Source organism: Aureobasidium pullulans, assembly GCF_000721785.1.
Source record: "Aureobasidium pullulans EXF-150 unplaced genomic scaffold scaffold_6, whole genome shotgun sequence".
Classification (NCBI taxonomy): Eukaryota; Fungi; Ascomycota; class Dothideomycetes; order Dothideales; family Saccotheciaceae; genus Aureobasidium; species Aureobasidium pullulans.
In genome coordinates, this window is record NW_021941026.1 from 1060663 (window position 1) to 1085393 (window position 24731).

Consider the following 24731-nt stretch of genomic DNA (forward strand, 5'->3'; position numbering starts at 1 on the left):
AGAGTTTCATGGTGGACAATCTAGGATGGGATATACGGCACCATTAACATGGATGTCAGACATTGAATTAATAACAAGAATAACTTTCCAAAGCTTCGAGTTTTCGTCAAACCTATTACCAGTACTGGTCGGCTAGTCATGACTAAGGCCTCGCTTTCTGGCTTGAACGTCGTCAAGTCAAGATCGACCATCCGTACGCGGATGATGTATATCCTCCATTCCAATCCTTCCACCACCTTCATGCAAGACCATGGCTTCCCTTCTCCGTCTTCTCGCTTCTGCCTCATGATTAGACTGAGCATGACGCCTCAATCTAGCACTGCCAGCCGTATCTTCATTCGGATCCACCTCCTCCAAAGCCGGCAACTCAGACGTCGTAGAAGAAGCAGTGGACTGTTCACCAGAAGAAGCAAACCTCACCAACGGCCGTGTTGTTACCGCCTGCTCAGCCAACATATCAACCAATGACTCCACCCTCTGCGATACAGGTTGAAATCTCGCCGCCACCATCTCCCCCTCTTCTCCACTTTCATCTCCCTGTCCAGGAAACACGAAATGGCTCTCCACAGCCTCCCTCCTCACCCTCCTCACACTCTGCCCCGCCCTCATGGAATCCTCCACCATCTCCGCCACCTGCACCAGCGCATTCAACCTCCCTTGTCTATACTTTCTGGTCGCGTAAAAGTAAGCTTGACAAGCGTGTTGAAGCCTTCGGTCTGATTTATCGTGGAGGTTAGAGACGGAGGCGTCGTCGAAGGGGTAAAGGTCTAGGGATAGAGAGTCGAAGAGGTAGAGGACTTCTTTTGCTTTATGGCGGGTGGAAGGGGTGGAGGAGAAGAGGTCGGTTGTTAGTGTTTTGCAGGCGGAGGGGTCTTGAGTAAAGCGGGAGAGGATGAGAGAGGTTGCGCTGAGAGTATAATCAGATTGGCATGATAGGTATGTGCAGACAGGTATTCCTTGGAAATCATGATAGGTTCTGATGAGATGGCTGGAAAAAGTGTTGTACATACGAGCTTGATATGTCTTGATTTGGTGAAGTGACCAAGGTCGCTAAAGCCTCCAGACTTATTGCTACATTTTCGTTAACATCGATGACACTAACTAAATTCCTGACAAACGTACAGTCTTCTGCTTGGATATCGTTTGCTGCTTTTGCATGGTCCGGATCATAAACCTCGCTTAATCTAATGGTAGTCTTGAGGGTTTGCGAGATGCCTTTGACGGCCACGAAGAGAAAGGCGCCTGGTCACTATCAGCTTTCCGATGCATACACATTATTGATGCATACATACCAAAGCCCAGCCATAAATAGCGATCCCGAATGTCCCAAGACATGATGTTGATTGTTCAGAGGTGGTCGATACTAGCCTTGAAGACAGACGCACGGACGTGGCTCGTCTCGACGGACGGAGATTCGGCAAAGCTGGACCGAAGGCGGTCAGAGATCTCAGACTTTCCGATTCAAGAATTCGGGGCAAAAAAGTTTAGGAAGCAACGAGTTGGAACTCGCAATACACATCAATCACAACACAATGCCGCCATCACAGTTGAAACGACTGAAGACGTCGTTGAGAGAGCAGGGCGTGACTGGTCCACAGAAGTCGAAAAAGCAAAAGCAGCAGGATAGAGCAGGACGCACCAACGACAGCAGAGTGCAGCGCAATGCCGCCCTTCAGCAGATTCGCGACAGCTTCAATCCTTTCGAGATCAAGGCCAACAACCGTCCCGCCAAGTTTCAGTCCTTCACTGCTCATCCCAAGAAAGATGCCGTTCTTAGACCTGGTGTCACCAGGAGCATGGGCGAGGAAGCTGTAAGCGCTGTCATGATGCGCTGAGAGATTATGACTGACCTGGTATAGCGTCGTGCTACCCTGCTGCCCGAAATCCAGCGCCGCAACAAGACTGGTGGAATCATCGACAGACGTATAGGCGAGAACGACCCGACCATGACCCCCGAAGAGCGCGCTCTACAACGTTTCGCCCAGGAGAAGATGCGCAAGAAGGGCGGCGCTTCTCTGTTCGATCTGGAAGCCGATGACGACTTTGCAGAGGATGCTCTTACTCACGGCGGACAAGCACTCGACCTCGACAGAGACGACTTTGACATGGAAGGTCTTGAAGGCTCCGACGACGAATCAGACCGCGGATTGAAACGCCGACGATCCTCCGCTGGAGAAGAAGACGAAGACGAGGAAATGTCAGATGTCGAAGGGCAGGACCCCGACAAGCCGGCGCGCAAGAAGTCAAAGGCAGAAGTCATGAAAGAGGTCATCGCAAAGTCAAAGATGCACAAGTACGAGAGACAAAAGAACAAGGAGGACGATGATGATCTGCGTGAAGAGCTGGACCAAGGACTACAAGAAATGCTTAATCTGCTCAGAGGCGTCAAGCCCCCACCCAAGGCTGAGAAGGCTGAAATGGATGCTGGCATGAACCCTGAACGTTTGGCCATGCTCCAGAGCAAGTCGCGCGAGGAGACAGAAAGAGAATACGACGTCAGACTCCGACAAATGGCCATGGACAAGAGAGCTGCTCCCACCACACGCACAAAGACAGAGGAGGAGCAGGCCATCGAAGAAGCTTACCGATTGAAGGAGATGGAGCAATCGCGTCTCCGCCGTATGCAAGGCGAGGAGTCCGAAGAGGAGGAGGTCGAGGAAAAGACACCCAAGGACAACAAGAAAAAGAAGGAAGGTGTAGAAGTCCACCCTGAAGATGAGGACAACATGAGAGACGATGCCGCCGACTTTGGTCTACCTACTCAGCAATATGACAACAAGAAAGAGGCAGTTGTGCATGATGACGAAGATGAGTTTTTGATGGAGGATGATCTGATTGCCAGCGAGTCCGACGTTGATGTCAGTGACGAGAGCGAAGACGAGGAGGATTCAGATGCTGAGGAAGGAGCTGCCGCTGCTGCTGATGAAGAGGACGAGGAAGATGAGTTCGTCCGAGGTATTCTCGGTGACAAGGACGAGAAGAGCGAGAAGAAGGCAGCTGCACCAGCCGCTACTTCTGGACTTGCATACACTTACGAATGCCCTCGTTCTCACGAAGAAATGTTGGCCATCTTCAACAAGATGGCCGTCGAGAACATTCCAGTTGCCGTCCAGCGTATTCGTGCCCTCTACCATCCTTCGCTTCTGGCAGAGAACAAACAGAAGCTCGCCGACTTCTCTACCGCTCTCGTCGACCACATCTCATACATGGCCAAGGAGAAGCAATCATTAGTCGTCATTGAGACTCTCATCCGTCACTTGCATTCCTTGTCAAGGACGTATCCTGGTACCATTGGCAAGGCTTTCCGCACACACATGTCTGCCATGCACGAGAGTGGTACTTTCAACGCTGGTGATCTGGTCATCTTGACTGCAGTTAGCTCCATCTACCCTACTTCGGACCACTTCCATCAGGTCGTCACACCAGCCATCACCTTGATGGGTCGCTGGCTGGAGATGACTCCTCCGACAACATCCAACCTGGCAACTGGTGCATTCATCGTCGCTCTCTGCATCAAGTACCAATCACTGTCGAAGCGTTACATCCCCGAGGCCGTTCGCTACACCGTCAAGGCCCTGCAACTCCGCCCTCAATCCAGCGAGAAGGAGCTACAACCACATGTTAACAACCTCCTTGCCATGGCCGACCTCTGGAGCGCAAAGACCGCCTTTGGCCAAATCTTCTCTCCCGCCGCCCTCACATCCCTCCAAGCCCTCAAGGGACAAAAGAAGTCCTCTCAACATCTCTCCATCATGCTGTCCCAAGCCCGCCTCCGCCGCCGCCCTCTCGAACTTCACCATCACCGCCCCCTCCCCATCCGCACCTCCATCCCCAAGTTCGAAGAGAACTTCAACCCAGACAAACACTACGACCCGGACCGCGAACGCGCCGATGCCGCCAAGCTCAAGAAAGAGTACAAGCGCGAGCGCAAGGGAGCCGTCCGCGAACTGCGCAAGGATGCAAACTTCATCGCACGCGAACAATTGCGGGACAAAAAGGAGAGAGATGCAGAGTACGAGAAGAAGTACAAGAGACTTGTGGCCGAGATTCAAGGAGAAGAAGGTCACGAGGCAAAGGAGTACGAGAGGGAGAAGAGGATGCGCAAGAGCAAGAGGTAGAAGATTTCTTGTTTGTTGGCTTGCTTTTTGCTGGTTCCTTCATTATCCATATCTGTATATACCCTTTTGTTGGGCATTTTCATTTTCTCAATTGCATCCCTCTCTTTTTGGGCAGTATCAAACCAAACCACTCTCCCTTCCCACTCATGACCTGCGGGACACACCACATCACTTCCTGAATCTCTACCAACGATACGCCACAGCCCACAACATAGACACCCAAATAGACACAACACCAACCCAAAGGCCAGAATTTCCCATTCCTTCTATCTTGTCACCCGGCTCCCAACCAATTCCGTTGCACTGCAGTCTCATGTTCACCCGTACACATTACCCGATTTCAAAATATTGAAACCACGGATGGAAATGATGGAAACTACGGTCATCATAAAGATGATATACGCCATGTCAATTTCGTGCTGGGTAGCCAGCTGCATCGTGGTAAGGTTTGATGAGAATGTAGAAGTTTTTTTTTTGTGACAATCTGCAATTCGCAGTAGGGTTTGATGGATCGCTCTGAAGCTGGAGAGGTTGGTAGGAGAGAGAGAGAGAGAGATGGTATGGGAGTTTGGTCGTCGTGGCTGGCTTGACGGTGCTCTGAAGCGATGATTCGGAAGGTTGGAAAAGCAGCAATGGATAATTTGTGGGCAGCAGCTTCCGTTTTGATGTCAGTCTATTGTCTGGGACAAGGTTTTTTTTTTCGAGGAAGCTGTTTTTCAAGTCAATTGCGATACTCGACGCTCCTTTTGAGAGTTCAAGATCGTGGATCATTTTGTGCGCTGTGGAGGTGCATGATCAATGGATTCGATGTATCGTCTATTGCATTAGTACTCTTCTATTCTACACTCTTTTTCCTTGGGCGAGTAAGTCCGACACTTTGGGTGGCAGGACAAGACTGCTGCGGTCGTTTCGTTTGAAGAACTCGATCATCAAGTGTGCCGTCTTTTCCGGCACGTCTTCCTGGATGAAATGGCCTGCTTCTGGTATAACAGTGAGTTGGAATTTGCCTGTACACGATAAGTTAGCATGTGATCTCACGGATAAGTTGGAGAAGCACTCACCCTGCATCTGTCCAACCATCAACTCCTTGTCCAATCTATCCGTACCAGCAAGCAACAGTGCCTTAGCAGCTCTGCCCCTCAAAAACAGCCCACTCATCCCTGTAAACCAACCTTCCCACCACCTTTGCGTGCGCGTAAGATCCGTCCTCCACATCCACCTCTCACCATCCCTGATCATCAAACTAGGCACACTAGCCTTCGCACTTTCCAAATCCCTGATGGTGCGACTGCGAATATGCCAATTGATAGCCTGATCGACCGAAGCAAAAGAAGCAGGTCTGGATGCCAGATATGTCTTCATATGCATCAGTGCCTCGATAGCAGATCCCTCGACCACATCGAGTACTGCAAAACCGACCAATTGTGCTCCCAGTACACCATCAGCTGCGATTCTAGTGACGATCGCGCCGCCCAGACTGTGGCCTACAAACACAGCAGGAGGTAATTTGTGCCAACCTTGTCTCTGCTTGACAAGTTCAATCATGGCAAGTGTATCCTTAACCAACGTCTCGATGCTGAAATCCAAAATCTCCTCGCCAGAAGGAGAAGTGACCACAGAGCCATGCTCCCTGGCTTCCAGACTCAAGATTCCAGCATGTGGCATTTCCTTCTTGATCGCAGCCGCAAAGCAAGCGAAACTCATACCCGTAGCTCCAGCGCCATGGTGACATATAAACAGCGGTCCCTTGGCTGGATCCCTGGGCGGTGTGAGATAAACATGATATTTAGCATGTTGATTTTCCGAACTCGACTCCAGAAACAATTCTTGCTCGAAATATTGAGGCCATGGGTTTGGTGTGGGAAGTGTTGATTCGGAAGGACGTAAAGTGTCGATGCTGTCATTTGTGGATGCTGAACTGTCGGAGGATGAGGAGTTGCCTTCATCCGCTGTTGTCAAGGGCATTGCCGGAGGTCGTCCTGGTGAGTTGTGTGGTTTTTGGATACTGGGGAGGGCGCGGAGAAGATCTGACATTGTTGCGAAGGGTGTTTGTCACTGTCTGATCTCGCTTGATGTGAATGTGTGATTTCTGAAATGTGTTGTTGATCATGATGAAACGTCATTGGTGAAAGCTCCCAAGGTCAGGGTTACCCGCCAAGATCTGATTTTGGTCAGATCGACACACGGCTGCCTGAGGCTCAAGAAAGATACAAAATCGCAGACTTAGTCTGATCGTAATTCATTAGATAGAGAGCTACTTCAAACACACCGAAGCCCAGCAAAGAACATGCACTTTTCAGTCTCAACTAATCCTACGACTGGAACACTTTCTCAAGACCTTCAAGCAAGATATCCGCATGCTTCTTCTGGAAGATCAGCATAGGTCTCAGTCTGATAGCCTGAGCGCCGCTTCCACCGATGTTGATACCCTGGCCCTTTGCCTTTGCCAACACGTCCTCGCGACGCGGTGAGTCAAATGCAATGAATGTGCCCTGACCCTTTCCACGAAGGTTCTGAATCTCCTTGGGGAACTTCTGGGCCAAACGCTCGAGGCCGGAGTAGAGGTAGTCTCCAGTCTCGGCAGTGTTCTGGACCAGGTTGAGACGTTCAATCTCGTTGATGATGGCACGGAAGAGAATGGCACGAGCCGGGTCACCCATCCAGGTGTTGAACTGACGGTAGGGCTTGTTGGGTCTCAGCTCATCGTTGCCGAAGTAGTATCCAGCAGTCTGTGCCTTCTTACTGAAGGTCACCATGTCTGGGGGATCCTCGAGGTTCCAGTGGTCATGAGCCCAGAACTTGCCAGTTGCACCGACACCAGTTTGGACCTCATCGACGATCATCAGGACATTGTTTCTGCGGGTGATTTCACGAAGACCGCGGAAGAAAGCTGGCGAGGCGTGGTTATCACCACCCTCGGATTGAACAGGCTCAATGATGATGGCGGCCGGGGGCAGGTGCCATGTCTTGATCAAACGCTCAGTCTCCTCAAGGCAGCGGGCCTCCTCTTGGGCGTTCTCCTCAGCGTGCTGCTCAAGAGGGTACTTGAGCATAGGGAAGGGGGCTTGAGGCCAGTCAAATGCGGGGATATCGAGCTTGTGGATAGGCTTACTGCGAGTGGTTGATAGAGAACCGAACATGCGGCCATGGAAACCAGACTTGAAGGACATGATACTGAGTTGAGGAGCACCAGGGGCTTGGTTGTTCATCGAAGACTCCATCTCCTCCTCGGTGAAATCAACATCAGGACCACCACGCTCTTGGCCTCTCTTCCACATGAAAGCAGCCTTGAAGGCGAGCTCATTGGCGTCACTGCCAGACTGGCCCGTAAAGACCTGGTTGCAACCTTTGGGAGCAACACGTAGGATACCAGTCTCGAGAATATCGGCCCAATCGTGCTGAGGGAAGTTGCCCAAAGCAGGTCTGTTGATGATTGCTGAGGCCATCTCCTTCGACGTAGCAGCGAGCAAAAGAGAAGGGTTGGAGTAGCCAACAGGAATTGACGCAATCTGAGCGTAGACGTCGAGCAAGACATTGCCGTCGAGGTCAGCGATGTAGTTGCCGAAGCTGTCTTGGTAGTTGCCCATCATGTTCAGACTACGTGTGTCGAAGACTTTGTCCAATTGCTTAATAGCTGCCTTGCTCTTGGGTCCAGGAATGGCGGTTCGGACGATTGGGCCCGTTGGCTCGTCAGGGAAGTAGGGTTGCTCGAAGGCATCGGAAACTGAAGAGACAGCTGCTGCTGCTGCTGCTGTCGCTTGCTTGCGGTCCTGAGACATGATTGATTAGTGGCGAAGATGGTTGAGAGTCGGACTGAAGCGTACTGTCTGAGTTGCCAGAGCACGACTTGCTGCTCTAAGTGTGGGACGTACAACACCGTGACGGAGCGAGGGAACCGTCAGGCGGGCCGTGTTACGGAGGACAGAGGCCATCGCGGATTGATGGTTTGACCGAGACTCAAGATTAATTGGCTCGTCGGACTCGAGTGGTGTGTTTATTTGGCGATATGGATTGCGGGGAAATCCTCGTCAATTGCGGAGTTGAAGCGGGGAGTCTTGCAAGGAGCAGAATGCCAGCAGCGATATAGCGAGCAGACAGCACGAGAAAGGTGCGAGACAGGTACGATTAAGAAGAAGGGGAAGAGAAAGGGACCCTGGAAATATTGTAGCACCCCACCTTGGTGTCGTTCGACTCATCCTTTGCCGCGACTGCAGCGATAGGCGTGCGCTTATCAGATCCGACTCGAGGCTTGCCCGCTAGGGAAGGCTCAAGCGACCATCCCCGAGACAGCTCTACAGCACAATTGCTCTCGGCCCTGGCCTTCCTGCCATTCGTGCCGATACATACTCTAGAAAGCTGTCAAATGCATTGATTTTACGTACTCACAAGGTCTCATGATCGTCGAACGAGCAGGAAAGAACGAACTTGCTCAGGCACGAAGGAGCAAGGAGTACGTGGGGTACACGCGGTCTTCAGCACTTTGCCGACGGAAAACGATAACGGGAAACTCAAATGCCATGATTCGAGCATTTAGCTCGCCTTGACATGCCATGATAGGCAAGCTATTATTTGGGTGTGTAAGAATAGTCTATGTTATGATTATTCGTAATTCATGATTCGTAAATTCATCGTGTCGGCTTCTTCACTCTGGGTGTCGGCGTCCACACACGACTAGATCTATCTCCAGACTGTTGGCTTCCAAAGAGTGTGTCGGTTCTTCCAGGCGTGCGTCCTCCGATCCTTGAAGCCAGCAGACGTGCAGCTGGTGTCATGTTCACTCCTGGTGTCTGACGACCCAATGCAGGGCTACTGGTAAATCGGGGTGTTGGGGTACGTCCATCTTGTCCTTTCAGAGCACTTAATCTTCCTCCAGCCGTAGGTTTTCTTCTCTGCAAATTCGATTTCTCAACGAGCCGATCAAGTATGTCCTCTCTCTTGCTCTGGGCCTGGAGTTTGAAGGGATTGTTACCAGCGTCGGGGTCCACCGCAGGAAGTAAAGCCATGGCAGCAGCGCGCTCCTCCGCATCCGCCTCGGCGTCAGATACAGGTACACCTTTCGGAGGCTCGAGTTCGTGGGGTAGCGGTTCCGCATCCACAAAAGCGTAACCTTTGACTCGTGGTGTTTCTGCACCGGAATAGCCTGCGTCTGTTGAAGAAGGACGCGGCCGACCAGCAATGGCGGCATCGACTGCAGACATGGATGGTGAAGGAGGGACAGATGAGTCTTCAGATAAGACCATGGGGAAGCGGGTCGAAGCATAGGAGACGGCTTTGGGAGGGGCTACAGAAGCAGCTTGTGCGCGGTCGACCTTGGTCTCGTGTGTATCTTCGATGCCATCTGGCGCAAACATCAAGGTGTTGCGCGGACCCTGGCGATTAGGAAAAGAGTCGAAAGAGGCAGAGCGATCGTCCAGGTTCTGCGACGGTCGGGTGACGAGAGCTGTTGATTGGGAGGCTGGTGTGTCAGACAGAAGCTTCTGCTGAGCGATTTGTTGCTTAGAGGGCAGTTTGTTGCCGTGATATAGAAAAGCGTATTTCTCGGCGCGCTTCTGATTTTGGCGATCGAGCAGGGAGTTGAAGGACTCGTTGTCTTCGGACGTGTATTTGGTCTGGAATGCGCCTAGCGAGAGCGTAGTGTCTACTGGAGGCTTAGAAGCTTCAGCACTGCTGGAGACCACAGATGGAGCAACGGAAGGCGTCCTCATAGGAGTTGCCCCTTGCCATGCACGCGGAGTAGCTGAAGGCGCGATAGAGGTACCTCTGCGTGAGCGAGGACCGGGTGTCATGGCCTGGTGTAGTTTGCGGCCAGCATCTCGAATCCAGTCATTATCCTTCGAGTCTAGCGCTTCCAAGTACTCTTGCTGGGCCTGCGTCTCCAGTAGTCCAGGGAAGTAATCGCGTGCGATGATGTGCGAGAGAGCATCGGTATAGACATCTTCGTCGACGACTTGAGACGGGCGTTTGATGCGCTTCGTCGGCGGAGGAGGTGGCATAAGCTGAGTGTCGGCGTTGCGCTTGGCTAGCGCTTGCGACGAAGGCGTCGTCATGTTGGTGGTCTCGACATGCAGAAGGTGAAGTAGAGAAAGACAGACAAAGATGGCGAAGAGTCGAGACGGTGATGCAACCACTGAATCTAATCTCTTGGCATTGATTGTTGCATCTTTCACATGCAAATCTACGGACCCATCTTCCAATTCTCGATAGACACGCCAAATACTCACCATGTCGCAAGAGAAGGAAATAGAGACGTCGCCAAACGTCGACATGCAGGATGCTGATTCCTCGGGTCAAACCAAACGCAAGCGATCCGAAAAATCGTCAACACCCGTCACTCAATTCACCATTCGCAACCCGCCATGGTCATACATCCAGCTATCCCTGATCACGAACACGCCAAATTACCAACTAGACGCCCTGACCGCACACTTGCATCTCAGAGCCGCTCTGTCACAATTCTTAGGACTACACGGCACCGCTATACCCATCGACATCCTCAAACTTCACGACAGCGACGTTCACATTCGCGTACCAAGAGAAGATGCTAGTGCGCTTGTCATCGCCGTCGGAGGTTGGGTCGGTAAAACTGGCGAAGGCTGGAGGGTCAAGAACTCTGGATGCTGGGGTGCTGGCCTGCATTCAAGTGCAGGCGCAGACCTGTTCAAGTGATCGACTGCATACACACTTCACCATTGATACCAACACTTGATTTGTTGTCGCGACCGTGTTCAGAATGACCATATCTATGCTACAAAAGCAAGGCGGGCTGTACAATTTCCCGAAGAGATTCTTCGTGGCAGACCAACAAGCGACAAATCATCGAAGACTCCATATCAACTCATTTTCTGAGTAGCACGAGCAGACCTACGATAACACAACGACGCAAGGGAAAGGGCAGAAGATGAGCAACATAAATTCATTTTGTCTTAAGCAGGTATCAAATCTGCGTCCTCTGGTTGTTGAGGGAGAAGCGGCCGGGCTATCGTCTCTTCCATAAGTTATGGGACCACGCTCATATCCTCTAGTAATCAGGTGTGTTACCACTACACCACCAAGACTTGATTGAGGGAAAGGCTAATGCTAAAGGTCATATAGATTGAGAATGAGTGGTGACAGCGTTGGCGATGTCGAAGGAGTCTTGTCGAGGCAGCAGGATGTGACTCCCAAGACAGGCCAAGCTCCAGGCTTTGCAGTATCAGATTGGATATCAGGAGGATAGCCATTGTGGCAATGTCTTCGGTTTTTCACCAACACAAGCGGCTTCCACGCAGCCAGCAAGGCTCCCGAATCGCATCTGCCTTTTCGTCAATCCGCCTCCGTAGTGAGCAAACTTGGCAGAGTTGGTCATGATTGTCTTCACTGATGGAGGGATAAGAGGCTCTCCGATCATACACCAACAAGTATCCGTGACTGGCTGCACACCAAATCGTTCAAGCTTGGGCATGATACCAGCTTTACATGCTCGTGCGTAAGCATCGCGATTGCATGTCATGATGACCGAGACGGAAGGGTGTTTAGTCTTTCCTTCGCATAGCTGAGCAAGTGTCACCATCTCATCATAGGAGAAATGAGGGTTGCCGAGGGATATCAAATCAATCTTCATCTCTGTTGCTTTGTCCAGTCTCGACCATATGTCTGCGAGCTCGGCTTTGTTCGTCTTGACGACTGGAGTAGCAGTCTTCCATTCATCGAGTGCCGGGTTGACAGCTTCTGGCGTTATGCCAGCAATGTGGAACATCGGGGCACTCGAGGTTGTTGCGAATGCTGCTCCAAATGCTTTGAGATTGTCATTGTGTACCTTCAAATGCTCGAGGCCGATGACGAGCGGGATTCGGTTTGCAGCAATCTTACCTACGAGATAGCCTAGAACAGGGAAGAGGGAGTCGTCACCAGCAATGTCTGATGGAACATCAATGATTACTTGAGGTCTTCGATGCTCGGTCAAATGTGCTCCAGAGTTTGGCGCTCTTCCAGTCAAGGCGACGCAGATGTCGAGGTAGTCAGGACACTTGATAGATCTGGCTCCTAGCACACTGTTGGCGTATACTACAGCATTCGATTCGGCCCACATGATCTGCTCTCCTAGCTTTGGTGCTGTGTCCAGTTGGTAAGGCGCACAAGTGTATGTCGGCGTACATCCCAGGTTCACATACGTATCTGCTAGCAAGCCCGAAGGATCGCTCAAAGCAGCATCAATGCCTTGCTCTCGCCATCTTTGCCTGTCGACAGATATAGAGTTGAGACTTGCAGGTATCCGCACCTTGGCGTTCCAGTCGCAGAGTCTTTGTGCGAAGAGTAGTGTTGCTGGACCGGTGTAGATACAGCCATCGATGTGTGCTTGACTGATGTCTATAAGTTCTGTTGCTCCTTGAACCGCTGCTACTTTCGAGATGACTCTTGCAGCGACTTGTGCAGCTTTTCCGTGATCTCCTCTTAGCATAGCACGATCTAGTTCTGAAAGATTGAGAACCACTGAAGGCGGCTTCTCATCGACTTGTGTTTGGCTGGACAAGGTTGTCGGATTGACCTCCACGAGTTCGTTGATGATCTGTACATGAGCGTGGCCAGCGAGCCCCGAGAAATCATCAGGCGAGATCTGCACTATAGGAACAAATTTGTCAAAGAACTCGGTAGCGATGATGCCACCAAGAGTCAAGATGAGTTCTTCTCGACCAAAGATGAAACCGGCTGGAGCATTGCCATTGAGTAGTAATTCGAGAAGCACACCACTTCCAGAGCAAGATCCGCGACCGCTCGGTATAGCAAGTATCTTCCCAGCCAAAGAACTTCCGGCCAGAGGATGATGCTGATCGATAACGATTCCAGTGGCAGGATCGACACCACCCCAGAAGCTGAGAGGGATAGAGCTGTAGAGTAAAGGTCCTGAAGCATAGCCTTCGCTTAGACATTTGCCCTTGATTGTTCTTGGTGTCGGTGCCAGCATGTTTACGGCAAATCAATGGAAGTTCGATTTGGGGAAGATGATAATTTTTGAACTCCGCTTGGGAGAGATTCAAGACTGTCAGGGCAAAGTCTTCAGTAAATCGTTGAGACGTGGTCAATCGCAGGACTCTTGGTCTTATCAAGAATCGTGGCCTGTTGATGCATGCGGAAAACAGTGAGTTAGTTTCCCGAGAAGTTCCTCCGTGGCTAGCCGTCGGTCTTCCGCTCGGCCTCCGTTGGACTTACAAACTCATATGCGGTAGCCTACTATACTTGCATACGAGCGGTTCCATTGAAGAGGATCAAGCACGATTTTGTTGAAGGCAAGTAGCGAGTAAGCGAGTAAGGTAGGCGCTGGAGGGAGGAAAGTAGAAGCGAGGGCCGGTTGAACCTGCCGCCTTCCATCTTTGATTTGAGAAGGAGGCCTTAAGTATTGCCCATAGTTAAATTGGTGAGAGACGATCACATCAAACAACCACAAATCTTACGAAACAAGTTGTGGACTTCACATTTCGGTCAAGGAGAGTCACACGGTCAATTGTAAAAGCTTTTCTCGTTTGTCCTTAGATTGTCTGTTGTGCTATCACTATTGAAGCATACAAATGTCAACACAAGCCCGAACATATATTCAGATACAGCTTGTTCAGATGACACGAGCTGCTTAAGCATAGTTGGCAGTAGCAGTGGCTCTGACATCACCAGTCTGAGAGACGTTCTTGACGGTAACAGTGGAGCCAGTCTCACTGGTGACTCTGATCCAGGCAGAGGTGGCACCGGAGCCGGACGAGATCTCGAAGAAGTTGTAGGTGGTTCTGGCAGCAGCCTTCCAAGTCTTGCCAGAGTCGGTGCTGACCTCAAGCTTGGTGGTGCGGCGCTTGGCATTGACCACTTGAGCAGAGAACCAGTACTGCGATACACCGGACTTCATGTGGATCGATAGAGGGGAGGTGATGGGACAAGCGACGTAGTCCCAAGACACATTGATGATGCCAGCGGACTTGGCAGCAAGCTGGGTGAAGGCATTCTCATAAAGATCGAGGTGGTTGGTGCCACAACCTGGGCACTGGTCGGTGATCATGGCAGTGATGCTCTTGCCATTGGGGCCCTTGACGGAGACACAGGCGCCGCAGTTGGCGGCATTGCTCCAGTTAGAGTCGGAGAGAGCAGTTCCGTAGACACCAGAGGGCAGAGTGTACTCTGTGAACGAGCACTGTCCGCCAGAGGTGTTGCCTCCGTAGAAAGTAGCCTCGCCAGTCAAGGCACGCTTAGCGACGGTGTTGGGGTTGGCCGAGACAGGGAGAGCAGCACCCAGTGCAGCAGATGCAAAGGCCGAGACGGCGGCGAAAGTAGAGATGGAGAAAAGCATGTTGAAAATGAATGCAATGACAGGACCTGCTGTCTTGAGTTTGAAGATAATCAAAGAGTGTGATGGAAGAGAATGGAATGTGATGAGAAAAGGAAAAGGCCCCAACAGCAGGTCTGGCAGGATGTTTTATATTCTTACACAGATGTCATAGAGATTTGTGGTTACAGGTACGCGGCATTGCGTACATGTCACTAATGCAGAGGAGTTTGCACGGTTGGCGGGTCTGTCGTTTCAAGTTCATTAGACGAGGGAGGTGGTTCAGCGGGACGATTTCATGGATCTCGACCGAGACTGGGGCCGATAGCCAGGCTGCATGTCAAGGCGGAAGGATGTCAAGGGTTCGATGAATCGGCTGGACGGCATGTCGCGGCAGATGAGGAAACAACAAAGGAAATTGACGGCTTCGCCATCATGTCAACAGTGGAGACGTGAGCTCTCGAGAGGTCGCATGTGGATCTTGACAGGAGGCAGCAGTAGTCTGTGTTTCAAAGATTGGAGCGAGGAGGAAGCTGCGACGCCACAGAACTACGCCACACTTTTTCTAGAGTGTGGCTGGAATGGAGATGACATGTGAAGATGGACACAACAGACGCGCTCAGTGAGGAAGGAAGTCGCACCGAATACAGCCAGAGACCAACCTGCACCATGGCTACGAACTCATGACCGAAACGAAACAGAAATTAGCGCATCATCTAATAAACAAGCACCATGGACGAGGTGGAAAACCCGCAGGTCAAGGCTCCTGAGGAAGAGAGCGACGGCATCGTGACACCAGCAAAGGACACGGCGGAGCAGCTGCACCTCGACAAAGCCCCTGTGGTCTCACCCGCAGACCCGTCTACCATCGACAACGACTCTAAGCGACCGCTGTTGAAACGCGACTCGTCAGCTCCGCCGCCCAAGCAGCCTCCACCCCAGGTCCCCGATACAGACCCCAGCCAGGATCCTCCCGATTCTCTGACGCTTGCCCAACTCAAGAACTTACGAGCTGGCTTCCCCGTCCTACAAGCTCAATTGCAACAACCCATACCTCTATCAAGCGTCTACGACTTCGAATACCACGACTCGCAAACCTTCCCCGTCGAGCTCGAAGAATGGTTCACATACAGCGAGAAAGAGAGATCGAAGCTACGCCAGATCAATGCTGCTTTTGAACAAGCATGGAGGGCACATACTGCGCAGGATTCTGTACCGGATTGGACCGCCTCACCTGAGATGGGCATGAGGTTTGTCTCCAACCTTCTGCACGACCTCCAACTTGGCTCTCCCCATCAGCAAACCCAAGCTCTTCAAATCTTGACATACGTGTGTCTGGGTACATGGGAAGAGACTGCGGGCAGAGGCACTCCGAATCCCTTCTTCGCTGTTCTTGGCTCCAACCAACCACAAGTTACTGCTGGCCTCGAAAACTATGCTGGTGCAACTTATCAGATTCAAATAATGATCAACACGCTTTGTATGCTCGCCCAGCAAGGAGCTGTACCACTTCTATACAACATTTTGAAAGCTGTATGTGAAAGGGATCTGTAAGTTCGATTCTCACTCAGTGTTACATCTCAGTGCTAACCACTCGTAGTACTGCTTCTGCTCAAAACGAAGATGCAGCCGCCTTGCCAAAGTATGTCGAGGGTGACGAGAGTATTGATGTTTGGTGTGCCTTGACCCTTATATATCTCTTTGTTGAGCTGAGCCGTATCTCCGAGGGTACACCAGACGCTCAGATGTTGCACAAAGAGCTTGGTAAGGTGCAGCCTTTTATCTTTACGACGTACGGGAGCTTACCCTTATACCAGCGTTAATCAAATCCGACCTGCTGATCACCTGCACAAATATGATTGCTCAGATGAGATGGGACGATTACGCACCTGTCCCACAGACAAAGGTACGCTCTTGGCATTCGATCAGTCGCCTTTCAGATGCTGACGTATTCTTAGATCTTCCTGTTGTTATGGAAGACTATTCTCATATCTTTCGGCGGCATTGAAACCGCCGACAAAGTCAAATCTTCCTTCCAGGAGAATGTCGGCGAGAAGGATGAGCGCGGCCATCCACTCATCACCGCTTCTCCGCTAGACTACCATCTCTTCAGGCAGGAGATCACTTCCAAGTATCCAGCCTATCAACCACCACCGCCATTGTTTGCCTTCGAGCCTGAGAATAACACCATCTTGCCTCCGCTTCGTCACAGACAAACAAAAATCGACAGCAATGACAATACGGCATCGGCAGGGACTGGTGTCCACGGTTCCTCCATCTTGCATCAAGCAGTACACATTGCCACTCCTGCGCCCTCGCCTCCGCCATCCCCAGCCGGCCCGGGAGGTAAAGGCGGCAAGAAACAAAATTACCAGACCAACCAAATGTTCCCATTCCTCTACCCACCTTTAGATGAGTCAAGTAACGACTTGGGTGGTAAGGGATCTACTGAACTGCAAGACGCTCTCGCCGGTCGAAAATGGAGAGGAAGTGATGTGCCTGCGTCCATTCTCGAGGCTGCTGATCTCTTCTCCAAGCGCATGAGGGCAACCAGAGCCATGAAACAGCTTTGGGACACGAGAATAGATTACATGAAATCTGAAAGAGGATGGAATGCTGATGACGATGTTCAGCGACTGGATCTATATGAGCCTCAAGGCGGCGAATTCTCTCTGCCTGACGACGAAGAGTCGTTAGAAGACAAGGAAGAACCAAAGGTTGAGGAACCATTGTTTGAGAATGACATGACATTGGCAGCTGTTGCACAATTCTACCGCGATGTCCTACCACAGATGCAATCTGTTGTCTTCGTGTTACTCAAGGGCATGGCAAGAGTCTACGCAGATACTACTGCCAATCCACAAGCGCAAGCTTTCGAGAATGGCCACGTTCCTGATGGTATCTCCATTTCTGCTGAGCAGGTCGATGCTTCGCGATCTACTGAGATCACCGGCAAAGCCGTGTCATCTATTTTGCTTCTACTGCTCAAGTGGTTCAAGCTTTCGCGTAAGTCTGAACGTTTGAACTTGAGTATTGTGTTTCTGACGCTTTCAATCTACAGATATTCTTCGATTTGAGTACCTCAATCAGCTTCTTCTGGACTCGGGATACATCATTGCAGTATTACGAATCTGGCAATGGCAAGACATCGGACGCGCCTGTCACTTCATGCTAGACAGACCAGAGCTTGAGTAAGTCCCTCGACCACTAACAAGATACGCAAACAGCTGACTTGACATAGCTTCTTCAACTTCTGTCGCGCGAACTCGAGAAATCCAATCATGCCCGAATTCGCAACATCTGAAGAAGCAGTAGAATCAGAAGACGAAGCCATGCCACCACCGATCAAATTCCGCAGAGAATCGGAAGCCATCTCAGAGGTCTCTTCCAGCTCCGTACCACCAGACTACAGCACCCACCCACCGGAGATCGACGAACTAGGTTATCCAACCCAAGCACCACCACCCGCACCCATCCAAAACTATTCCTATCGCAACACCTTCACCTACATCAATTACCTGCGCGTCCTTCAAAAAATCACTCGCCGCAAAGCTCACCGCTCTCTTCTTCTGGTATCCTACAAATCCTCAAACGTGTTGAAGAAATCTCTCCGCGTCCCAGTCGACATGATGAGATACTACACGCTCAAACTCTTCAAAACACAAGTCCCCTACTGCGGCCGCAAATGGCGTCAAAGCAATATGAAAATCATCACTGCAGTGTGGCTCAGTGTACCCTCCGAACTCCGCGATGACTGGCTCTCAGGCGGTGGTGGCGGCATGGGCGGTGCAGGCCCCGGCGACGTCGACGGTACGGTCGAGGAAGCTTTGCCTCTCGAACAATCACTTCGTAGTCTTACGCATTGGTGGAACGTGCGCAATTACCCTGATAAAATGGGTGTGGACATGAAGTTGCAGGTCGAGGAGCAAGATTTCTTTGCCAGAGAGTTGGAGAAGATGGATTTGGGGAGGATGGAGGAGGAGATGCTTGATGAGAGTATCATGGAGGATATGTGGACGCAGCCGACGGAAAACTATGCTTAGTGGAAGTAGATGACTTTGTTGGTAGTGGTAGTGGTAGTGGAAATGATCATTGTTTTTATTCGTGATAGTGACTGGCTTCTAAACTGAGTTGTGTCTGCTCTTTCTCTTTCTCAAGAATGTTTGTGTCCTCGCGGTGATACCTTTTTCTCCTTCCCATTCCCATCAACTCCCGCTCCGCATCTACTCATCTCCAGAGGCTAAGCAGGACGGCAACGAGGCCCTGGATGATGATGATAGAGCCTGTAGAACGTCCGACCAAAAGAACGCCAATGAGAAGAGAACACATAATCATCAAGAGCCCAGTCATGACGCCAGCCTGTATCCCATCGAAAGCATCCATACGAAGCAAACTCTTGAGAGAACGGTCAATGCCGAATCGAAGCTCAAGGGCAACAACGATGGGATAACCCACAAGAAATTCGTGTATTCTATCTCTGAGAAACGACTGCTCGTCAATGTCGTTACGGGCACTCTAAGCCTCGTTGACGAGAACACCCCACTCGTGCTGCTCCTTGCCGTACATGATGTCGGAGAGCCAGCTGCGGATGAGTCTGGCGTAGGCGCCAGTCTTGCCTTCGATCAAGGGGATCTCGAGCTCGTGGTCTTTCCAGCCGATCAGACCGACGGGGGCGACGAAGTAGGCGGTTCCGGCGGCGAAGGCCTCGACGAGACGACCATCCTCATAGGCATCCAAGATCTCTTGCATGGTGAACTTGCGCTCGATGACCTCGAGGCTGTCGACATTGTACTTGGAGGCGTTGGCGGCGGTCAAACGGTCTCTGGTGATGTCCAGGACACTGGCGCGGGTGACACCCTCGAGAATCAGGTTGTCCTCGAGAGGGGCGGTGATGAGCTGCTGCTTGCCCTCCTTGGTCTTCCAGACAACGAAGAAGTTGCTGGCGCCGGCCTCGGTGACGCTGGCGTTGTTTCCGAACAACCAGAGGATCTGGTCGTAGCCACGAGCGCGGGCTTCACCTTGTCCGACGAGCGAAGGACCGTAGTTGGCACCGAGCTTGGCGTAACCGAAACCACCGGGCCATGCACGGATGGAGTCCTCCTTGCTGGCAAGAAGCTTAAGGCCTTGAGCCTTGGTGACCTTCTCGCTAAGGTCGGGGTTGACGGCAGAAGCAGCGGGCAGGTTGCGAGGATCAGACCAGTCGGGGAAGACAGCGATGATCACGTAGAGCAGAGCCTCCTTAGGGACCTGAACACCGAGACCGGGGTCTGTGCCAATGAAAGTGGGACGCAAGTAGAGGAAGCCACCCTTGTTGGGAAGCCACTTGGGACCGTCGGTAGCGCAGAGCTTCTTGATGAGGATCTCGAGTTGCTCGGCGGGGAAGTCGGGAAGGGAGATACGGGCAGCACTTCTGCGCAGACGTTCGCAATTGCGACGGACACGGAACAAACGCAGCTTGCCGTCCTCTCCGTGGTACAGCTTCAAACCCTCAAAACATTCGGTTGCGTAGTGAAGAACGGAAGCAGTAGGCATGATGCTCAAGGGACCATAAGCCTTGAGTTCGGGAGCGTCCCATCCATCTTCCAGAGTCCAGCGAGCGGTGATCATGTGGTCGGTGCAGGTACGCATCTTCTTGAGTTCCTCGCTGCCAGCAGCTGGGGGATCTCTCGGTGAGTTGGTCATGGAGATCTTCAGTTTTGAGGCGTCGAGCTGTGCGGTTTGTGCGTTGGATTCGAGGTTGTGGGCAATACCAGCCTTGGTCAATGACTTAGCAGTAGGCGTGGCGGTGCCAGAGGCCGGAGGAGTCATGTCTTGAGCGCTCATGTTGGCGATGTGTGATGAAGAAGCCTTTCAGCAGTGAAATGTCAGGCGCAGTTGAGTGTGACGAGTGTTTTCAAGACGAATGTAGATTGAGGAAACGATCAATGTATAATTTGAGCCTCAATTGATATCGTGGTTGTTGTGTTGATAGAAAGTGATGGATGGAAGAGTTGACTGTGGGGTTGTCAAAGTATTTGTATAGCCGTCGCCTTCATCGCCGATACAGGAGCGAGCCTCGTATGAGTCAATGGTACTTGGATATTTTGATCCTACCGCGATTTCAATTTCTTCATACATATTCTTATCTATCAAGATCACGCCCTAGTGAAGAGCCTGCCTCTTTTGCGCCTTGTGTTATCAGCCACGCCCATGTACCGCGCCCTAGATATTTTTTCTGTCGCTGCGTCGGCTATCGGCGGACGAATTCCGATGCTGCGTTTCCAAGTGTTAGGGTTTGTCACGCGTGTAGCAGTCACAATGCATGACAATTCTGGGATTGAGAACGTATTCAGCGAGAGCACATCGAATGGAAGAATTAGACAGTCATAATCAGTGAGACGTGCCTTGCATAGCTTGCTTCGCCGAAGAGGAAAGGGGACGGCGAAGGCGACTGATATTCAGATGTGATAAAGGACCTGATATCGAACGTTTGTAGCTGCTTTATGCGGCGTACTTCGTGCCATCAAACCTCACAGCATGTTCGAACATTGCACGAACATTGCTCAAACATTTGCCAACCATTTGCCAACCATTTTTCAATGGTATTAGAACTCTCTCTTGGCACAACTGTGTTTAAGATTTGGACATTGTCATTGTATTGTTGCTATTATATCGCAATAACATCGCAATAACATCGCAATACTATCGCAATAGAATCATGTTTCTAACGTGTTTATAACATGTTTATATCATGATAGAAACATGGTTCTAACACGGTTCAAGCATGGTTCAAGCGTGGTAAAATGGATGAGTACCATGAGACCGAAGGACATGTTTACTAGCATGCTAATTGACTGAGACCGATTCACCTTCCTCATTGCAAGATTACGTCCACTGGTAGTATGGATATTAACATATCTCACAGCGAGACTGCCTAGTCGAAGGTCGGTCGAACGCTCAGAAGCGAGCCCAAGACCTCTGCAGATCAACGAACAGGCTGAACACGCTCGAATATAGCGTTGCACTCCTGACGGACTTGCTTTTAGGCGATTACCATACTGGTTGCAAAATTGGTGTGCTATCTGGTACATCCTCCTGACCTGCGCTTAGGTCTGACACCTCCGGCCATCCCTGCGGCCACGTTTTGAGTCAGTCAGCCTGTAGAAATACACAGTGCTTTTGAGACCAGCACCGTCGTCCGTGGAGGGGCCTGTCACCATTCCCGCTCAGTGGAGGATACCGACGACCTAGCGGAAGTCGCGTATTTCTACAGTTCCACGCGCGACAGGATTCAGCACCCGGGGAGGCTGGTGAACGCATCACGGATAATCGAACCGCTGCTTCTCGAGCCCAGCCCCTATGAACATGAAGTCTTCTGCGATGATAACTAGGGGTCTCAATTGGTCCAGCTATCTGTCCACGCTTTCTGAGCTTTCTCAATCTACAGCTCCTTGCTCCCAGAGGAAAGACCATAGCGAGTCTGAAACGCCGAGATACGAGTCCGAAGAGAGTTTCCCGCACCGACAGCCGAGCTCTACAATAAGTCACCCACTTTCGTCAGCAAATTCGATGGGGTAAATCCTGGCCCGCTGCTAACTTGTTACCGTGGCAATCATGTTCTGCCAGCACGTTTAGTGCGTCTCGCCGAGAATCAACACATGGGCCTCGAGGACCTTTATCTTCTCTTGTCCCACTGTCTCCAGCAACCTGCTGCCTCGGATTTGCTGTGCCTCCGCTTTTGTCGCAAGTTCGATCACTCTTGGCCACCTCAACACCAAGCGCCGTCGGCTTCCTTTTCGTAAGCTTCATTCGGTCTTATCTTACAGCGAGTGCTAACCATGGTAGTCTAGAGCCATCATATAAGGATGTCCGACTATCCTAGTATGAGAAACATCGACCTCCAAGCGTTACTCAAGAATCGTAGACTTCCTCACACTGGGAACAAAGCCACTCTAATTAAACGACTCTACGATGACGACGCGTTGGAACGGCTTTTCAGGCCTCTACAAAATCCCGACGAAGATTGTTACGAGCTTCGCAAATTTGTTCATCGAGAGAACCTTCTCAAGATCACAGCTCAACTTCAGAAGGGCATGTTCAGTACGGCCAAGAAAACCTCTATTTTGAAAGATCTTAAAGACGGAAAATGCCACGAACTAAGCTGTTGTCTTTGTGGCATCGGGAAATTGTCAAAGGCTACGGAGAACTTGTTCGGCCGAGGCTCCAGGTGTGAAGACGGCACTTGTGCAAACCTTATGAAGTGCCATAAATGTCGCAGTGGCTTAGAGGAGCCAAACGAGGCATACCTTCGACGAGAACAAGACAGTTGCACCGATGCGTCTTGCGGCAACCTGTCTCGGTGCTTTCGATGTGAGACTTGCATTCGAGATGCTATCATTCCTACCAGCGTGCCTGGCTATTTCCCAGCTCCATTCAATCCGGTCAGGGAGATGGGACATAAGACTGAATTGATGTTCAGGGTAGTAGAGCTGCGAAGATGCGTACACAATCGATATCTTCGCAAGCTCATACTCAAGCTCCGAAACGAAAGCCCTGGTCCTACTGAGTGGAAGTTCATTAAGCAGAAGCTGCTGAATGGACAGTGCCTCGGACTGGCATGCTCCTTCTGCGACTTCAAACCTCTGGCTGAATCAATGAAGACCCTCTCGGATGGTCCTGATGTCGACTGCGGCGGAGAGATACTAGCCAGCTGCAAGGACCAAAACAAGTGTCCAAGCTGTCGACAAACCCTACAAGGCATTGCCGACAAGTTTTCTCGGGGTTGCTATGGTTATTGCAAGAAGAATCTGCACTGCGGTCTCACCACCATGTGCTCTGGATGTAGAGACCGGCTACAGACATTCGGCGGCACTCAACAAGCTGCTAAGGACAGCCTAGCTGAAGAGATAGTAGATATGGAGGGACACTGTCTCAACGGTGACTGTGGTAGCATCAATCCTTGCGGTGCCTGTCAATGGGAACAATATGCACAGAAGTTGAAGCGAAACGGGAGGGGAGGATGGCATGAGAAGAAAAAGCACAATCGCCTAGAAACGACAGATCGACGCGCGGGACCGCTTTCGGCTTTATCCTCCAATGCCAGTTACGACAGCGTCGAGCGCCCACGACACGGTATCATCGATGCCATGATAGGCCCTCGAATGCGTAACGAAGACCTTCGTCGTCGTCGCGCCAGCAAGATTCTTACGGGATACACCGAAAGCTACGAGGGTCCAGCTTCCAGTGGCACTCGCAAGAGACGATTCAGCAATCTCGGCCTTGAGTACCCATTACCATCTCGCCATCCTTTGGCTCAATGTATCAGGGACGAGGAAAAACGAGAGGAGCTGGAAAGGGCGCGTGCACAAAAACACCACGAACGGCCCTCCTGGTTCGGTACTCAGGAAGATCCACTGCCAGACTTCTGGATGGGCCGTCCAATCCTATCTGAAAAGGAGATCAGTATCTTGAAGTGTCTACCCTCCATTCCCAAGTACTATCTGTCCGAGTCGGAGGATAACGACATTCTGCTCCCCGAAGGAGCAAAAGAGAAGCGATTGTGCACTGTCATTCGCAGATTGGAGGCTGAACTCATGTCGCGCGATTTCTGGATGCAGAGTCTGGGCTACAACGCCGCCGATGCTTTTGGTAAATTTCCTTCCGGTCACTACGTAGTTGCGGGTACCGATAGTCTGTCTTAGTCTTGCATTGTAGGAAAAGGATTAGTTTGCTTTGAGGGCAGCGCTGTTTTTGGTGGACCTTTATGTCTTAGTGTAGTCGTTTTTTAGCTAGTAAGAGGAAACAAGAATGTGTCTTTCTTTTAGAGGACAGCCCAATTTCATGTCTCAGTTGGCTGTTGACCAAACAGCAATCCCTTCGAAGGCTCTCATTGGACTTACTCCCGAGTTTCAAGTTGACTGTGCATTTTGATGGACTGATTGATAACACCAGGTCCTAGAGACGGTATACAGAAAATCGCTTTCAAATTAGTGTACAGCAAGCACTCAATCGTGTTATGCAAGTGCATACGCCACACCCTACATAACTTGCATAAAAAGCGAGCCGCCTTGTACAGATGCGGGCTGTTGAGGCAACCACATTCGCCTAACGATTCATCGTGCTCGCCTTCTCGATTCTCTACACCTGTTTTTTCTTCGTTCCATCAGCAAAGTCAGAATCAGCTTCCGTTCGCTCAGCCCTTCAATGTATGCCACTGTCAGTCCTGTTCGCGATGCGCGAGTAACCCAACGAGCTGTGTGCTCATCAGGATCTTGATCGATCCTTTTCGAGCCTTAGAGTCTTATTGGATGCAAGATCTTTCAGCAGCATTGTTGTCGCATAAGGTCGACAAG

At 51.1% G+C, this 24731-nt stretch overlaps 11 protein-coding genes across 11 annotated transcripts; 4 read left to right on the plus strand and 7 right to left on the minus strand.

The window, feature by feature from the left end:
* Window positions 1–39: 39 nt before the first annotated feature.
* Window positions 40–1344, minus strand: M438DRAFT_190866 (uncharacterized protein). Its single transcript, XM_029899248.1, has 4 exons — window positions 1293–1344; window positions 1123–1242; window positions 1011–1071; window positions 40–907 (listed from the first exon to the last, which is right to left on the minus strand). The coding sequence occupies exons 1-4, from the start codon at window positions 1333–1335 to the stop codon at window positions 178–180; spliced, it is 954 nt and encodes a 317-aa protein (XP_029762297.1). The 5' UTR covers window positions 1336–1344; the 3' UTR covers window positions 40–177.
* Window positions 1345–1532: 188 nt separating this feature from the next.
* On the plus strand, window positions 1533–4118 carry M438DRAFT_354222 (Nop14-like protein; the record flags this gene model as incomplete). The annotated part of the gene is made up of 2 exons (XM_029906934.1): window positions 1533–1811; window positions 1860–4118. The coding sequence occupies 2 exons, from the start codon at window positions 1533–1535 to the stop codon at window positions 4116–4118; spliced, it is 2538 nt and encodes an 845-aa protein (XP_029762298.1).
* An 840-nt stretch (window positions 4119–4958) lies between these two features.
* M438DRAFT_271009 (protein phosphatase methylesterase) lies at window positions 4959–6083 on the minus strand (the record flags this gene model as incomplete). Its single annotated transcript, XM_029900445.1, has 2 exons — window positions 4959–5125; window positions 5180–6083. The coding sequence occupies 2 exons, from the start codon at window positions 6081–6083 to the stop codon at window positions 4959–4961; spliced, it is 1071 nt and encodes a 356-aa protein (XP_029762299.1).
* A 347-nt stretch (window positions 6084–6430) lies between these two features.
* M438DRAFT_270788 (4-aminobutyrate aminotransferase) lies at window positions 6431–8050 on the minus strand (the record flags this gene model as incomplete). The annotated part of the gene is made up of 2 exons (XM_029900422.1): window positions 6431–7888; window positions 7943–8050. The coding sequence occupies 2 exons, from the start codon at window positions 8048–8050 to the stop codon at window positions 6431–6433; spliced, it is 1566 nt and encodes a 521-aa protein (XP_029762300.1).
* A 570-nt stretch (window positions 8051–8620) lies between these two features.
* Window positions 8621–10204, minus strand: M438DRAFT_344508 (uncharacterized protein). Its single transcript, XM_029905245.1, has one exon. The coding sequence runs from the start codon at window positions 10163–10165 to the stop codon at window positions 8744–8746; it is 1422 nt and encodes a 473-aa protein (XP_029762301.1). The 5' UTR covers window positions 10166–10204; the 3' UTR covers window positions 8621–8743.
* A 136-nt stretch (window positions 10205–10340) lies between these two features.
* On the plus strand, window positions 10341–10784 carry M438DRAFT_373608 (uncharacterized protein; the record flags this gene model as incomplete). The annotated part of the gene is made up of 1 exon (XM_029908433.1): window positions 10341–10784. The coding sequence occupies one exon, from the start codon at window positions 10341–10343 to the stop codon at window positions 10782–10784; it is 444 nt and encodes a 147-aa protein (XP_029762302.1).
* A 233-nt stretch (window positions 10785–11017) lies between these two features.
* On the minus strand, window positions 11018–13344 carry M438DRAFT_344509 (uncharacterized protein). The gene has a single exon (XM_029905246.1). The coding sequence runs from the start codon at window positions 13057–13059 to the stop codon at window positions 11323–11325; it is 1737 nt and encodes a 578-aa protein (XP_029762303.1). The 5' UTR covers window positions 13060–13344; the 3' UTR covers window positions 11018–11322.
* A 273-nt stretch (window positions 13345–13617) lies between these two features.
* Window positions 13618–14867, minus strand: M438DRAFT_344510 (barwin-like endoglucanase). Its single transcript, XM_029905247.1, has one exon. It carries the CDS (start codon window positions 14422–14424, stop codon window positions 13720–13722), a length of 705 nt encoding a protein of 234 aa, XP_029762304.1. The 5' UTR covers window positions 14425–14867; the 3' UTR covers window positions 13618–13719.
* A 6-nt stretch (window positions 14868–14873) lies between these two features.
* On the plus strand, window positions 14874–18477 carry M438DRAFT_364271 (uncharacterized protein). The gene is made up of 6 exons (XM_029907707.1): window positions 14874–15950; window positions 16001–16164; window positions 16218–16306; window positions 16359–17406; window positions 17462–17591; window positions 17642–18477. Exons 1-6 carry the CDS (start codon window positions 15133–15135, stop codon window positions 18441–18443), a joined length of 3051 nt encoding a protein of 1016 aa, XP_029762305.1. The 5' UTR covers window positions 14874–15132; the 3' UTR covers window positions 18444–18477.
* Window positions 18419–20558, minus strand: M438DRAFT_344512 (branched-chain amino acid aminotransferase II). Its single transcript, XM_029905248.1, has one exon. The coding sequence runs from the start codon at window positions 20221–20223 to the stop codon at window positions 18916–18918; it is 1308 nt and encodes a 435-aa protein (XP_029762306.1). The 5' UTR covers window positions 20224–20558; the 3' UTR covers window positions 18419–18915.
* A 1392-nt stretch (window positions 20559–21950) lies between these two features.
* Window positions 21951–24201, plus strand: M438DRAFT_404648 (uncharacterized protein). The gene is made up of 2 exons (XM_029909733.1): window positions 21951–22177; window positions 22225–24201. The coding sequence occupies exon 2, from the start codon at window positions 22245–22247 to the stop codon at window positions 24078–24080; it is 1836 nt and encodes a 611-aa protein (XP_029762307.1). The 5' UTR covers window positions 21951–22177; window positions 22225–22244; the 3' UTR covers window positions 24081–24201.
* Window positions 24202–24731: the final 530 nt, after the last annotated feature.